This window comes from Acinonyx jubatus, chromosome C2 (genome assembly GCF_027475565.1).
Source record: "Acinonyx jubatus isolate Ajub_Pintada_27869175 chromosome C2, VMU_Ajub_asm_v1.0, whole genome shotgun sequence".
Taxonomy (NCBI): Eukaryota; Metazoa; Chordata; class Mammalia; order Carnivora; family Felidae; genus Acinonyx; species Acinonyx jubatus.
In genome coordinates this window covers 69,205,643-69,222,359 of record NC_069384.1, presented here as the reverse complement: position 1 = coordinate 69,222,359, position 16,717 = coordinate 69,205,643, and the positions used below count along the sequence as shown (strand labels likewise).

Sequence of the window (16,717 nt, the reverse complement as noted above, 5' to 3'; positions counted from 1 at the left end):
ATATGCCTTGAACCATGTGGATTATCTCATTCAAGTCTGATGGCAATCTTTTGAGGTCTCTAAGATTTATGTGAGCCAACCAAGGCTTAGGATAAACCACTTACCTAAGATTACACAACTTGTAAGGGGTAGATTTGGGGTAAGAGTCCAGACAAACTAGTTTTAGAGTCTGCATTCCCATTAATATGGTGCTTGCTTTTTCCGAATTCAAATCACATGACCACACAGAGGCTTTACCTGAGTCTGAGGACAAACGCCCATCCCCAAACAACCCGACCTTCAAGGCGCTTGCCTAAGGGTAATGTTAAGTGATGCAACAGTAACATAGCCCCCAAATCTCAGTGGCTCAGCACCATCAGAGTGTCTTTCTTGCTTGTACAAACTCTGATGAGGCCTGAACTGGTTTCCACGGCAGCTCTCCTTTCAGCGGTGACTCGGATCCAGGACCTTCCACCTGTGGTGGCATTTTCAGTTCTTGGGTTACTTGGCTGCCCCTGGGGGGAAGAGAGCTGTTCCTAAGCCCCTGAGCCTGCCCAGCTCCCCAGCTAATCTTCCACAACCTCAACAGCTCCCAGGCCTGGGTTTGGCTGGGTGCTCAGGATGCAGTGGTGTTTATGCTGGTAATGTATGTTTTCCGGAATCTTTCCTAATTTTCTGTAAATCTCCTAGAAGCTCCCTTACGTGTTCCCCAGGGGTTGGGAACTGACACAATGGTGGGGAAGATAATAGATAAGAAAAAGGTTTAAATACAAAAGCAATTCTAAGTTCCTTAACTGTGAAGAGGCCCAGGTGTCATCATTTGCTGGGTTTAGCTTCCTCCTGGCCACAGGTGGCCTCTGGCATTATTATTACTTTGGTCCCATCTCCAAGGCCTTTTCAGCTGAGTCTCAGTGCCATGACCTGATGTTGGAGTTTTGCTTCTTACCAGGTACAACAGCAGCTTAACCAAAGCCTTTTTCAGTTCATCCCTAAGAGTGATTCTGTCTGCTTCTTTTCACCTCTGCCTTCTGATTGGGCCCTGTTTCTGGACAGACAGGGTATATCTCCACGGTCACTTCCCCAGGACCATCCATTCACTATAAGATGTGCTAGATTGGCAGCCCAGAGAGGATGGAGGGGACTATCTCTGGAGACTCACCATTCAGATATTCAGGGTTATCACGCACAATTTATCCAGAGTCCCTCTTGAAGGCCTGGAAGGCAGAACCAATTGTAGGCGTAAAAGTCTTCTCAGTGAGCACAGGCACCCTGAAAGACTCGCAAGGCAGGAAATCTAGTGAAGAACAGGAGTTCTGAAGGAAACAGCAGGGCCGAGTCATGCAAATCTCTCTTCTGTAAGCTGGGCACCGCATCAGGGAGTCACTCTGGCTCAGTGAGCAGGCTGAGGTTTATCTCCGCACGGCCAGGCAGTGGAATGCATGTGGTGTCCTGGGTCCCAGAGATTCCCGCTGTTCCTGGGGAGAACAGCAAACGGTGGCTGTCCCTATACCTGATCCAGCCTGTGTGTGCTTTGTTAGAAGATTTGACCAAGAATAACCAGGATTTCCAGGTTTTCTAGAACAGCGGGCAGGTCTGTTGGAGCTGGGTTTGTACCACATGCTCGGCTGCTGCTGTCCTTACCACTCTTCATGTCGCACAGCTGGCCTGCCTCCCTTGTCTGCCTTTCATCCCTGGCCCGGTGCACACTGCCTGCGATCCTCGTCTATTCTTTTCCTTCAGCTAGAGCGCAGAGGAGAGTCATGGGGTTCTCCTCAAGCTCCGATGGCCCCTTCAGTTGGATTTTTCTCCCCTGAGGGAGTGGGAACAGCAAGAGCCCCCAGGAAGTTTTGGGAAGATAGAGTCAGGAGTGACTTAATCACCTATACAGGACACCTCAGAGAAAAGAGAGCTGGTTTTTCATGGGGCTTTTCTGAGGTTTGTCCCTCCTCCTGCTCCAGACGTTTTTGCCAAAGGATCAAAATCCTAGATTCATCCCTTCCTATCTTAGAATGTGCTAGAAATGCCAGGACTGGAGTAAGTAGTAGTAACAGGGCTGCCATAATCGGAAAAAAGGCACAGTATCATTTAATCACCAGATTAAAGATCTGTTTACTTGCTATTTTGAGTAACAGGAAGAGTGTCACTGGGAAAAGTCATGTGGGATTTACTGATAGAGGATTTGAAGGATTAATGCAGCCTGTTATCCCCGGCCCTGAAGACATTTCCTTTTGCTCTAGGTATCGGGCTGTTATGTTGAAATACATGTCATGTCTCATTTATAGGTGGGGCCTAACAAAGCCAAACTCACAGAAACAGAGTAGACTGGTAATTGCTGGGAGGTGGGGGGAACATGGAGATGTTGGTCAAAAGGTACAGATTTCCAGTTATAAGATGAGTATGTCCTGGGGATGTAGCGTATGGCACAGTGATGCTAGTTAACGATATTATACTTGGAACATACACTTGTATACTTGGAAGAGAGTGAGTAGATCTTAAATGTTCTCACCACACGACAAAAATGGAAATACACATGCAAAAATCTGGGCAAGTAAACTGACATATTTCATCCTTCATCATTTATGTTTTCCCTTACCCTCCCTGTGTTTCTTCCAAGGGTCATAGTATTCCTTCATCACCTTGATGGTGTTATTTCATTGTCTTCTGGCATGTCCTGTGGCTGATGAGAAGGTGGCTGTCCATCTAATGGTTTTCCTTCTCTCTGGTGGCTTTTAATATTTTCCTGTGCTTTTCATATTCTATAATGATACACATATGAATGTGTCTAGATTGGATTTGCTTTTATTTACATTGCTCAGAATCTGGTCTGCTTGTTTAATCGGAGAATACGTCTTTATTCTTGAAAATTCTCAGACATTTTCTCTTTGATTCCTCTATCTTCTTAATTTTCTTTCTTTTTTAAAAAGATGTTTATTATTTATTTCTGAGAGAATATGCACACGTGCACACGAGTTGGGGAAGGGAAAGAGTGGGGGAGAGAGGATCCCAAGCAGGCAAGCAGACTCCGCACTGTCGGTGCTGAGCCCGACCTGGGGCTTGAACACATGAACCTGTAAGATCATGACCTGAGCCAAGATCAAGAGTCAGACACTTAACTGACTGAGCCACTGAGGGGCTCCTCTCCTCTTCATTTTCTAATGCTAATTTCCCTAGTAAGAAATTTCTTCTAGTTTACCATTTTGGTTTTTAGTTGGTTAGTCCATACACTGAAGTTTCATATTTGAATTTCACTGACTATAGTTTTTATTTGGTTCTTTTTCCAAACTTCTGTTTTTTATATTGTTTTGTTTTCACAGCCTTGTTTTTTTTTTCTTCTAATAATATCCTGTTCTGGCTTTTGGTATGTATTCTTTCCTCTCCTTTAATGTTTTAAATATCCTTGCATTTACAGTGCTTCAAATCGTTCTGTTATCTCTGTTTCTTGAACGGCACATCATTCAGTTTGTTGCATTTGTGGACATTCCTTCATGGTGGTTTGTTTCTCACGGGATCCATAAGTTTGTCATAAGCTCCTCTTCATCCGAGGTGGTTTTCTGGGCGAGGATCACAGCCCCATCCTTGTAGGGCAGTTATGTGTTTGCCTGGATCCTCCGGGTTTCGATGGGACTAGTTTTCCTGTTTATTGTTCCTTTGGGGGTTCCTTCACCATAAAGTAGTGAATCCTGACTTGCTCGAGCCTGGAGTTAACAATTTTTATGGGTGATTCATCATGCTCTCGGCCCAGAATGGCTCTTCCTTGCTTCTTTCCCAGGCTAGTGGCTGGAATTTGTGTCTTTCATTTTGGTGACAGGGCAGCTCTTTGTAGAGCTTAGCTTTATGAAGAGAGCCCTGTTCCAGTGCTTCATCCGTCCCCATTAGAATCGTGCCCCCAACCCTTAGGACCTCCGTCGCGTCCTGGCACATCCGGGAGCTCTTTGGCATGAGCTCTTACTCCAGGCCCACCTCATCTCGTAACTGTACTCATTTGTTGAATGTTTTTTTTTTTCCTTCATCTCCAGCAGCTGGGATTTCCCCACTAAGCTTCCATATTAACATTTACATATGAGCATTTTGAAAAATTATATGTTATTTGGCAGTTCTGTATTTAGACTAAGACGGAGCTGTTTCCAGTCAGCTTGTCCCACAATATTATCCTGAAGCCATAGATTGTTTTCTGGATTTGCCTGGGTCTAGCATCTTCAGATTGGAATCACTTTTCATACGTACATGCTCCCCCAGGCAACTTAAGCATATATATTTTACTTACCTTTTTGGTTATAATCCTTGATGGAATAACTCCCTATACATGGCCCCAAACAGGGCTCTACAGACAGACACAGGGTGGGGGTTGGAGCATTTCCTGGAGTTAGACCCCCAAGTGCCCAGACCTTCATTTCACTCAGTTCTGCCAGAGGTTAAATTAAATAGTCACAGGGGACATCGTATTTTAGTGACTATGGGACATGCAGCAGGATCTGTGTGACAAAGCTGTTTTCCTCAAAGAGATGACTGATTTGGTTGTAGTAAATTCTCTGCCATGAAGGCTTCTCTCTGGCAAACACATTTTCTATTTCCTGATTATTTAATAGTAATTCTCCAGGTAAAAATATATCTACTTAATGTTGTTAGCATGAATAAAAGGGGAAAGGTAAAAAATGCCAAGCTAATTTTGGTGAGCTTTTCACAGCTTCCCTGGCTTTCTCGCTGAACAGCAGTTATCATTCTTTTCCTCTCCTTTCTCTCCTCAACCCACTTGGTCAACTGTGACAACAATCACATTCCCAAAGTCCTGCATAGTAGACCAGAACCACACAGAGAGGAGGAGCGGCTTGAAGGAAGGGAAAATTTGTGTGTGTTTTCTTCCTCCTGCACCTGTCCATTTGTCAAATAACTACCAATAGGACCTCAGCTCATTTCCTTCTTCTCTCCGGGAATATAATTTCCATGACCTTGTCTTCATGGAAAAATGAGATGGGAATAAAAAATTTGATGGTCCAGATCATATATAGAAAAGTCTGTCCTGTCCAAGCACAAGGTACAAGTGAAGTCTGAGGAAGAAGGAGGGAGTGAAGCCAAGGGAAGGCAGATGGATGAAGCCTGTAGCTCCCGCCCCCATCCAGAGAGAGTCGTGGCCAGAATGGCAGTGGGGTTGACTCTGTCCAGAGCCGGTTTGCTGCGGTAGCTGGTGGATGGAGCAGGCACTGTAGGTCCTGAAGGAGAGTGGAATGGCCTCTTAGAAAGCCAAAGTTTGCCTCTTGTTTGGAGGAAGGGAACCTGTCCAGACCTGCCCTGGCTGCTGCTTCTTGGCTGCAGTTAGGCAGGATTCCCTAGCAGTTGCTAAGCCTGTTTCCCTCTCCATACACAAGGCTTAAGTTGGATTATAACCAGCCCCCCTCCCCCCACCCCCCCCACCCCCACCCATGCCTCTCTGTTAGTGTTGTTTTTTTTTTTTTTTTTCCATCTTTTGTTCTAAAAGAGAGGCTTTCTTAACGTGGCTGCAAACTTGCACAGTCTCTTTCAGTCTGCCTTCTCAGCCTCCCCTTGGCCCATCCTCACCTTGTCTGCCCCCGCTGCAGCTTCACTGGCCTTCCTTGTTCTTGGGCTCCCTGTGTTCTCTCCTGCCACGGGGCTCTTGCATGTGTGCTTCTCTCTGGCCAGGACCCTCTTCCCTCTCCCCTCGAGAATCCACTGGTGAAACAATGGAAGGCCTCTCTTCCTGTGTCAGCGACTGCATGCCAAGCTGAGACTCCTAGATCTGTAATTGGAATCTAATTTCCTCCAGGGATGGAACCACTCAGGATCTCTACTGCAGACTGAAGATGAGATCGCCCAGTATTGCAGGAGAAAGACGTGGCATTAACTTGCTATTGAGACGCAATACTTGCCTCTTCCCAAATTGCCACATCTAATTTTCCATCTGAGGACAGTTAGCTTCTGAGTGATCTCTGTTGCATTTAGGAGAGCTGGTCGCTTATCATCACAATATTTATAAATGAATGAAGTAGCAGATAGAATGTCTTCATTCCTGTTCCACTAGCTTTTGCTCATGTGCCAGGATGTCCTTCGTGTCTCTGAGTGGGTTCACTCAAAGGGATTCTATGTGATCTTTTAACACGTGGCAGCAGCAGAGTTGATGTGGGAAGCTGCTTTCATACAGTACCTCTGTTCAGGCTGCTCTCACTCGACACTGCCCACCTTTCTTAGCCCAAAAGATCCTTCCCTGCTGTGCTGCCCAGGCCATGGTGCCCATGCCACTGGGCCCTCCCATCTTTCAAGGCCCATGGCATGGCATCTCTGTGACGTATTCCTCTGACAGCAGTAGTCTGCTATTATCTCCTTTTTTCGAACCATTTGTCCATTCCATTCACATACAACCTGGATATGCTGACTTGCCTGTGGTGTAGGTCTTGGCCTTTGTAGAGTAAGAACCATGTTGTCTCTCTCTTTGTGTGTCCCAGGGGCACACAGTAGGTGCTGGGCAAATATTCATTACTGCTGCTCAAGGCACTCAGTGAACACACAGAGTACTTGGTTGCTTAAGATTTACCTACAGTGATGGAAAGTGACTCTTCTCTTCTTTCTCTCTAGTTACAAGTTATTCCCAAACTGCGTCCCATCCTTTGGGTTCCGCCATCTGCTGCCCCTTACAGACAGAGTTGACAGCTTCAATGAGGAGGTTCGGAAACAGAGGGTGTCCCGGAACCGCGATGCTCCCGAAGGAGGCTTTGATGCCATACTCCAGGCGGCTGTCTGCAAGGTAACTTTTCTTTCTGTTTCATCTCTACATGTGGGCGGGCACTGGCCCTGCCGGTAGGAGATGGCAGATTTTGAGCCACCGCAGCCTGTGGTTCGTGTCCATTCTTACATCCGAGGGTGAGCTCAGGGACCTTTGGGGAAACCTACAGCAGTCAAGTCAGCTGGAGCTCAGTGATGGGTCGGGGCGAGTGTATGTCTCTGTTTCAGGGTGTGGCCATGTGTATGTGACGGGACGCTGTCTTTGCCAGAAGACAGCTGTTCTGCATTTATGCATTAGATTCTTGCTTCTTTTGGGGGGAAAAGGTAAAGTTCAAGCCCTATGCATGAGGCCTGTTGAGCCTTCTGGCCCAGTTTTGGCCAACCTTAAAGATTGCTGGATTAGCGAATCTGGCTGAAAAAGAGAACTGCATGTCATCTCAGGTTGCATTTCTATTTGTTTTTCTCCAGCTTTTCTGTGGTGTATGAATCCAGAGGGAGGACACAGACCTAGGTCAGAAATGAACCCATGCTCTGAGAGGTTCCAGTCCCAGTGAAATAGATAAATGGAACGTTGGTGATAGCTTTTTGTTTTAATTGAGGTATAGTTGACACATGGTGCATTAATTTCAGGTGTACAACATAGTGACTTGATAAACATATGTGTTATGCTGTGTTCATCACAAGAGTAGCTACCCTCTGTCATCATAGTACATGTTATAATACCACTGACTACAGTCCCTATGCTGTGCCTTTGATCTCCGTACATTATTCTTCCCAGAACTGGAAGTCCATACCTCCCACGACCCTTCACTCATTTGGCCCATTCTCCCACTGCCTTCCTCTCTGGCAATCATCAGCTTGTTCTCTGGGTCTATTTCTGCTTTTTGTTTATTTGTTTGTTCGTTTGATTTGTTTTTTAAATTCCACATGTAAGTGACATCATATGGTATGTGTCTTTCTCTGTCCGACTTCTTTCATTTAGCGTTATACCCTCGAGGCCCATCCATGTTGTTGCAAATGTCAAGATCTCATTCTTTTTGTGTAGCTGAATAATATTCCATTATATGTGTATGTGTGTGTGCACACACCATTTCCTCTTTATCCATTCATCTCTCAGTGGACACTTGGGGTGTCCCCATATCTTGGCACTGTAAATAATGCTGCATTAAACATAGAACACATAGATCTTCTCAAGTGTTTTCATTTTCTTTGGTCAATACAGTAGTAGAATTACTGGAAGATAAGGTATTTATATTTTTCACTTTTTAAGGAACTTCCCTATGATTTTCCAGTGGTTCTACTGATTTCTATTCTCACCAACAGTACATGAGAGTTCCTTTTTCTCCACATCCGCCCTGACACTTGTTAGGTAATAACTTATTCCTAAACTAGTTTTCTACTATCAAAACAACTCACTAACAGCAAGATTTTGTAAAAAAATCACTCTTGAATTTGCCATTCCAACACATACTTTCACAATTTTTTCAGAGTGCTCATCACTGAGCATGCCCTCTTGAAAATTTCGGTGGCTCAGCAGTAGGGTGATCGCTGGGACCCCCATGTTTGGGGGAGGGGCTAAAACTCAGTTTGGAGAGGCTGCTGTTCATTTACCAAGTGGTAAGCACTTAATTAACCACTTACATAGTTTCTGACCTCAGCACGTGTCCAGTGTGTCACAGACCCACTTTTTCTCCACTCCATCCCTGACTTGGTGATAAGAGAGCCACAGTTGTCCTTTCTGAAATAAAAAATTGAAATGGTAGACAGGGAGGGATAAGGGGAAGGAAAAAATGGGAAGAAAGCGTAGTCGTCTGCGGTTCCCTTCTTGGTCCCCCTACAGCTCTGTCGTCATTCACTGTGTCCTCGGGGCCACCCCTAGAGGAGATGGCCTTGCGGTGGCTGCGCCCCCCTTCCCGGCTGCTGGGCCAGAGCCAAACAGTTTGGTTCAGAGGCCTCTGGTGGTTTGTAGCAGCCCAGGAAAGCCAGACGGAACATGGCTGGAATGTGTTCAGCTCTCAGTCTTTACAGTGTGTCACAATATAGGCCATTTATGGATTTGCTTCAGAAAGAAAAATTACATTTTTGACTGGCATTCAGACATTGATCATATGAGGTGTTGTCTTCACAGATATTCTGCCGAATCTCCTTCTTGGCAGGGACAAATAGTGCAGGGAAAACAGGATCCCTCTCATCTATCTCCCCAGCTCGAGGATTTTGTGGATTTTCTTTTTATGGGGGAGGAAATCATCCTTAGGCCTTGAGGGAAAGAACTCAGTGACAGAACAAAGCCATGTCCAGTTATGTTAATTCTGATAGAGTGATCGGTAAGGCCATGGTTGAATGCCTGAGGCACAGTGGTCTCCGAGAACCGAGAAGCCGCAGGATCTACTCTTGTGTTTACAGAACCTTCCCATACCACCCCAAGCCCATGCAAATCTTCTTCCCTTTGAAAACTCAGTGTATCAACACTCCAGCATTTCAGAGATGCTGGCAGATTTCTTAAACCACTGTGTGAATGTACTGTGTGAGTTATTGCTCACTTTATGAGCGTATTTCAGTTTTAGGTGTTGACATTTTCCTCTTCTTCCCACCATGGCCTTAGCAATGGCGAGTACCTGGAAGGTTCCTAACTGCTGGGAATTATGTAGTCTATGAGCCAGCAGTGGCTCTCTTAGTATTTCTTTTCATGTGTACTGTCAGTTTCTGCTTGGGGACATTTCATGCAGTTTTTTCTTACTTGGAATCACCTATTTATAACAAATGTCATCCTTCCTAGTTCACCACACCCTTACTTATAGAAGCCATATATTGGAAGTAGATTTTGGCTTACCTTTTGATAAAAGACCATGTAGCAATCATACCCTTAAAGGACACTTAAAGATCTGAATAATTCTTTTTTTTTTTAATTTTATTTTTTTAAATTTGCATCCAAATTACTTAGCATATAGTGCAACAATGATTGCAGGAGTAGATGCCTTAATGCCCCTTACCCATTTAGCCCATCCCCCCCAACCCCTCCAGTAACCCTGTGTTTGTTTTCCATATTTATGAGTCTCTTCTGTTTTGTCCCCCTCCCTGTTTTTATATTATTTTTGCTTCCCTTCCCTTATGTTCATCTGTTTTGTCTCTTAAAGTCCTCATATGAGTGAAGTCATATGATATTTGTCTTTCTCTGACTGACTAATTTCACTTAGCGTAATACCCTCCAGGTCCATCCACATAGTTGCAAATGGCAAGATTTTATTCTTTCTGATTGCCGAGTAATACTCCATTGTACATATATACCACATCTTTATCCATTCATCCATCGATGGACATTTGGGCTCTTTCCATACTTTGGCTATTGTTGATAGTGCTGCTATAAACATTGGGGTGCATGTGTTCCTTAGAAATAGCACTCCTGTATCCCGTGGAGAAATGCCTAGTAGTGCAATTGCTGGGTCGTAGGGTAGTTCTATTTTTAGTTTTTTGAGGAACCTCCGTACTGTTTTCCAGAGTGGTTGCCCCAGCTTGCATTCCCAAGGATTTGAATAATTCTTGATAAAGTAAGAGAGGAAGGGAAAGCAAGTAATAAAACAGTATAAACATATGATCCTACTTGACAAACAAAAGAGAGAAGAATGTGGAAAAGATTGGAAGTATATAGACTGAAGTGTTAACAGTGGTTGTCTCTGGTGATAGGATTATGTGTGGTTTTTGTTTTCTCTGTTTTTTTTTTTTTTTAATTTTATATTTACCTACATTTTCACAATGATTTGGTATGATGTTTTTACTTTTTTTTTTTTTTAATTTATTTAGAGAGAGAGAGAGCAAGAGAGAGCACTTGAGTATGGAAGGGGCAGAGAGAGAATCTCAAGCAGGCTCCGCACTGTCAGTGCAGAGCCCGACGTGGGGCTCAGTCTCACAAACCTTGAGATCATGACCTAAGCCAAAATCAAGAGTTGGATGCTTCACCAACTGAGCCACCCCAGGGCCCCTGTTTTTTGTTTTTTTTTACTTATAATGAAACAGCTCAAACATATGGAAGTAGAACAGTGAAATTAAACCCATGTACCTGTTGTCCATCTTTGCCAGTTACCAACTCCTAGACTATCTGATTTGTGTGCCTAACCACTCTCTCCCATTATTTGAAGTAAATCCCAGATACCATTTATTTCAATGATATTTAGATTTGTCATAATAATTAGATTTTGAGAGTTGTTTTTTTAAGAGTCCTAAGCATTTTTACTTTGTTTACTGAGTTTTCTGCTGCCTCCTGATTTGGGCAGATTAAAGGTGCTTCCACTGAATCCTGCAAACTGACTGTGACAGAGCCCACAGGCCTGTGAGCTCTGGCTGGAGAGTGGTGTCAGGAAGGCTGGAGCTGGCTGGGCAGCGCGAGTGCCCCCCCCACGCCCACCTCCCCCCGCGCCCCTACCTCCCCTGAAGGGAGCGACTCTGAGCCCTTGGAGATGAGCTGATAGCAGGCCTGTGTCGCAGCTCACAGGGGGCTCTTTGTTCTGGTTTCCTTCTTGCTGTGGTTTTCCTGGGATAGACTATTAGTTATCAACTTGTGTGATTTAGGAGTATGTTCATATGACTGGCCCTGAATCCCACCTCTGTGGCCCACTTTATATTTCTTGGAAAGCTGTCCTTTGCAAAAAGAAGGAAACTGTTTCTATGTAGGATTCCATTTAGGACAAGGATCCTGATTCTACGAGTGGAAGTCTTTATCCCGCTCAGGTCACATTGCTGTGAGAGGTCATTTAACAGTGTCCACAGCTAAGGGACGCTTCTGTCATCAATGCAGGCATTTTTTTTCCAATACATTGTATCTGGCTAGGCCAGATGAGGGAATGCTCCTGCTCTTAATTTCTTATCTTTACCTAGAAATCTATTCTTGAGCCTTCCTTGGTCAAAATAATAATTTCCCTTTACTACTTTTCTTGTTCTTCCAGAACTTTCTAGAAGTTGACTGTAAGTTGTTTATTCTGAAATTGTGTGGATAAAAATGTGATGAGTGGTTCAGACTGGAACAAGGACTGCTTTCCTGCTCTCCCTAAACTGGGCCTGTCCCTGGCCTCGGGTGACAAGGGAGGGGTGGCCGAGGACTTCTGCCTTCCAGGTTGCCAGTCACCACTTTGCTGTTGTTCGTGCTTAAAGAAGTGACCTGCCAGTTTGAGCCTGGCTGGGTGCATCCTGGCTGCACAGGGTTCTATGGGCTGCTTTCAACAGTTAGACAAGAAAATAAGATCTTTGCCACCCAGTACATTCCCCTTTTTGTTTCAGCATCTAGAACCTCCACATCCTTCAGGCAGACTTCCTGTTTGAACCTTGATTCTCTAATTTTGTATTGTATGTTAGATTTTTAAACCATTGTATATCCTCTCAGAAATAGGTGGATGAGTGAGTCTCAAAGCAAACAAAGGAAGTTTACATGCTGAGTAAAAAGTCTGCAGCATGATCTGAGTCCTTTATTCCTTCTCTGGTGAGAGCATTCTGATCTAAAATGGAGACCCGGCTGCAGAATTGCTGGGGGGACAGCTTTACTCTGGCAAGACTTTCTGTAGGAATGCAAATTCTGTGGACCTCTAGAAACAGAATAATTGCTGCCCTTGCTCACCCCTCATCCATGCTCCAGATGTTTTACATACATTATCTCTGATGCTCACAACAGCCCTTCAGTGTATTGGCAGTGGGGGCTGTCCTCTGCTTATGGAGAAGGAAACGGAGTAGGACAAGGATTCATGAAACTTACTGTTAATAAGGAGTAGAGCCATAATTTGAACCAGATCTGATTGATTCTGAGGCCCATGCTCTGTTACCTGGTACCTGGTGCTTTGGGAAGTAGTGACAGTACCCTGCAGAGCAGGGAGGCTCAACTTAAGAGTCATGTTGTCCTAATCAAGCTAAGCCTGCTGCTAACTGACTCTGTGGGGGCCAGCTGACCTCTCTGGGCCGCAGAGCATCTGGAAAATGCAAGGAGGTGGGAATGGAGGGGAGATCTCTAGGATGCCCTCCATTGGGCTGGTCGGTGCTATTTTTCATAAAGGACTCCTCCCCTTTTGCTCAGAGCCCTTGATTTTGCCTTTTTGGTCACTCCCTGTTCAGTCTTGAGCCTCAGGCCAGGGAGGGGCTGCCACAGGTACCTGTAGAGGTTGGAAAATTCCCCATCCCTGGAATCAGGCATTGCTAGAAGTTTCTACTCTGCCCCCTCCCCTGTCCCAGCCTCCCACAGAGTTAATTTGAGGGTTTTTTGTTTGTTTTTGTTTTTACTTGTTGCCTGATTTCTTTTGTTTATTTATGTATTTATTAGGAACTTTTTTTTTTCAAGTTTATTCATTTTGAGAGAGAGAGGGTGAGCAGGGGAGGGACGGCGGGGGGGGGGAGAGAGAGAGAGAGAAAGAGAGAGACAGAGAGGGAGAGAATGAGAGAATTCCAAGCAGGCTCCACACTGTCAGCGCAGAGCCTGACATGGGGCTCAGTCAGGAACTGTTGAGATCATGACCTGTGTTGTAATCAAGAGTCAGACGCTTAACCTTAACTGACTGAGCCACCCAGGCACCCCGCCTGATTTCTTTTAGACCTCAGACTTGCGTTGTTTTTCCAAGCATGAGTTGAGAAATGTATGGAATTCCTTGAAGAAGGCAGCCATCCCTGACACTTCATGTCACCTGAAAAGGAGTCCCTAACGTGTTCTCTTTTCTCACCATCTGGGTTATCTGTCAGCATGCGTGAACTGCTTCTGCTGGCGGATTGCACCAAGTTTGGGGGGCTTGTTCCAGCCCCAACCTGCTTGCTCTTCCTCTGGCTCAGTGTCTTGGTGAAACACCATGAAAGTATTGAACTTCCTGTGGCCCAGTGAAGCTTTAGGGGCCATGTGTGCAGGTATGCACGTCTTCTGCCCATGCCCATGCAGCTTTTTGCCAGAGGTGGTGAAAGTTTCTCTTGGCGTTCTATTTTGCAGATGTTTGTGGTTTAATGTGCATTTTTTAATCACTTGACTGTGTCCAGCCCTGAAGTGATGCTTCCTTGTTCTGCCTCGTGCCCATGAACTGTGTTTGGGTATTACTACCCTGCTGACAGCTGCTTATTGACACAAGGGATGGGAACTGACTGAGTTACAATTCAGAATTGTCACCAGGGCACGGATGAGAGTTTTTGTCTCTTGATCCTCCAGCATAAGCCTGTGTTCCCTGTGTTGAGGGTGTTTTACACCCCTTGGCTCACTTGACTAATGATATGGCAGGAAAGAAACACCCTGCAGAAAGGTTAGAAGGCCCCTTCAATGACTGAGGCAATATTTCCAAATCTGGTTAGAATGTCAGTTTTGATTTCAAGCGATGGGCTCCTCTGTGCTTTACATGTCTATTTGGCAAAGAGGCAAAGAGACAAAGACTTATTCTCGGGCTCTTCTGGAACTGCTCTCTCCCCAAACCTCTCACCCCTGGCCTCTGCATTCCAGCCAAATGATCTTGAATCAGTTACTCTGACTATGGGGCCCTTTGCACATGCTATTTCTTCTCTTTGGAATACTCCTCCCCTATATTCCTGCTTCTTTCTTTCTTTCGTTCTTTCTTTCTTTCTTTCTTTCTTTTCCTTTTTTATTAATAAACTTTATTTCATTTCAGAGCAGATTTAGGTTCACAGCCAAATAGAGCAGAAAGTACAGTGTTTCATATAATTCCTGTCCCTGAACCCCCCATTCCAGCCCCATGGCCCCCCCACCATCAACATCCCTCACCAGAGTGGTATATTTATTATAGTCCATGAACATCACTGTCAGCCAGAGTCCATAGTTAACTTCTGGGTTCACTCTTGGTATTGCATGTTCTGTGGGTTTGGACAAGTGTACAATGACATGTATCCACTACTGTTCTATCCTACAGAACAGTTTCACTGCCCTAAAAATCTTTACTTCTCTTCCTCCTTCCTTCCTTCGTATCCCCAAACCTGCTTTTCTTGGAATCTGTAGTCTCTGCCTACTTCTGTTTTAGACCTCTACTTGTCTATGTATCAGGGAAGCCTTCCCTGATTGAGCCTTCTGATGAGGTCAGAGCACAAAGCCCTTGGTCACATCTACTTCAGTAGCCATTTTGTTTTTATTTGGGCCACTCCTTGAGGGATGTCTACCTCCGTTCTGAGACAGTAAGCCCCCTGAAGGCAGGGACCCCATCTCTTTTCTCACTGCTGTATTTCCCTAGCACCCAGCACATTGCCTGGCACATAACAGGCCCTCCTTAAACATTTGGTGAATAAACAGATGCTTTGTTCTCACAGATTCCTTTATGCTTCTGAGTTCAGGAACCCACAGGTCACCTGGCTCCAAGCCTGTCCACCCGCCTGTTGTACCAGTCTGCCTCCATGGCATTTACAGTGCTTCATGGACATCCACTGAAGAGAACCAGATGCCATTAGCTGGCAGGACTTTCCAATTCAGCCTAGTCAGTGTATACTGGCAGGTATGGTGGGGAAAGCTAAAGAAAGATGGGGAAAAGTCCCTATGGCTTCTGATTTGAGCTTGCAGGGGTTTGATTTGAGCTTGTAGATCCACCGGAAGGTTATAAACAACCGGTTTGTAAACATTAGAGGGAGCCACATGAAGTTACTGATATTTGACAATCAATGATATTTGATACTTGACAACTAATAATTTCTCCTGCAAAAATAACCTCATGTGGTTCAGCCATGCCAACATTCCAAATGTTTCTCTTCCATTCAGACTGGACTCTTTCATGGAGTCCACATCAGACATGCTGTATTGTGTGTTGTTGGGGCTTGGGCTCAAAGTAAATGTCTAAATCCTGACTCACAGGCCAAGATTTCTTTTCCCGAAGGAAAGAATTACTGCACTTTTGTCCTCCTTGTGTTTAACCACAGAAAAGCCTTTTTTTTTTAACTTTTCATTTGAAAAGTATGCATGGAAGCAGGAAAAACAACTAATGGGAACACGATTATTTTATAAAGTGCCCGAAATAGACTTGAATGTCAGCTTGGTAGAGGAAGCCAATCTCAGAACTAACCTCGGTTTTCCTTATGTGCCATGTTCGAATTCAGACTTGGTCCCTGTGTTCATATCTTCTTTGGGGTCTGCCTGCTGGCTGGTCAGGTCAGTCCTTTTTCCTTCTTCATTTCCTCCCCACAACTTGTTCTCTCCCTGAGTGCTTGCCCGAAAGGGTAACGTACAGTGTTCCGTCATTGCTTTTGAAGATCTGTGGAGTACTTACTGCGTGCAGGACACTGTGTTAGGTGCTGTGGGGATGCATAGATGAATGAGCCACGGCTCCTGTCTCTGTGCTCATGACTCTGACTGGATGACAGGTGCTTGTCCAACAACCTGAGATACCAGTGGAGCACACAGCAGAATGCACAGAGACGGCACCTTAGGAGCCGCTGACTGAATCACAGCATTCTTCTCCTTCAGTGTCTCCCTTGGTCTCCCTGCCTCTTGGTTTCCAATGCTGATGATGTTATTGATTACCATTGGTTCAGTGCTTTCTGAGAGCCAGGCCTTCTGCCATGTACTTCCCAGGGCTGATTTTACTTAATCCTTTGAGTGTGGTTTTATTGTCCCCTTTTGATGAAGAAACAAGCCTAGAAAGGCAGAGTAATTTCTCAAGGTTGTTATAGCTAGAAATGACAGAGCCGGAGATGGAAACTGTACCCAGCCCCCTTGCTCTAAGGCCAGAGTTCTTAACCTTGACGTTAGAGTGCCTGCAGACTGTTGTGTTCACACTGGAGCAGAGCAGTGGGAGGCGTGTGCTTCCAAAGACAGCAAGTCCTCCTCTAAGGAACCATTACAATTTCCCAGGTAAGGAGGACTGGTACAGTCCCGGGAGAACACAGTTGCATATGCAACTGTTCTCTGGAACTAAGAGTTTCCTGTTTATCAGGAAGCACTTCTAACATGGCTCTGGCAGCCCTAAGCACTTTCCAGAGGGACCACTTGTACCGTCCCAAGGTCAGAATTCTGTTGGAGCCCAGCCCTTTGAGCAAGCATGCTTATCTTTGACCGTGGCTTTATTAT

The 16,717-nt window shown here is 45.1% G+C and overlaps 1 protein-coding gene across 2 annotated transcripts in view; it reads left to right on the top strand.

Moving 5' to 3' along the window:
* The window catches only part of ITGB5 (integrin subunit beta 5), a 122,436-nt gene that overhangs the window by 38,690 nt on the left and 67,029 nt on the right, over positions 1-16,717 (top strand). For both annotated transcript variants that reach the window (XR_003420718.2, XM_027061057.2), the window contains exon 5: positions 6,565-6,733. Coding sequence is in view for 1 of the 2 variants with exons in the window: in XM_027061057.2 (XP_026916858.2) it covers positions 6,565-6,733 (169 nt within the window). In the remaining variant the exon portion in view is untranslated. The remainder of the gene's footprint in view (positions 1-6,564; positions 6,734-16,717) is intronic.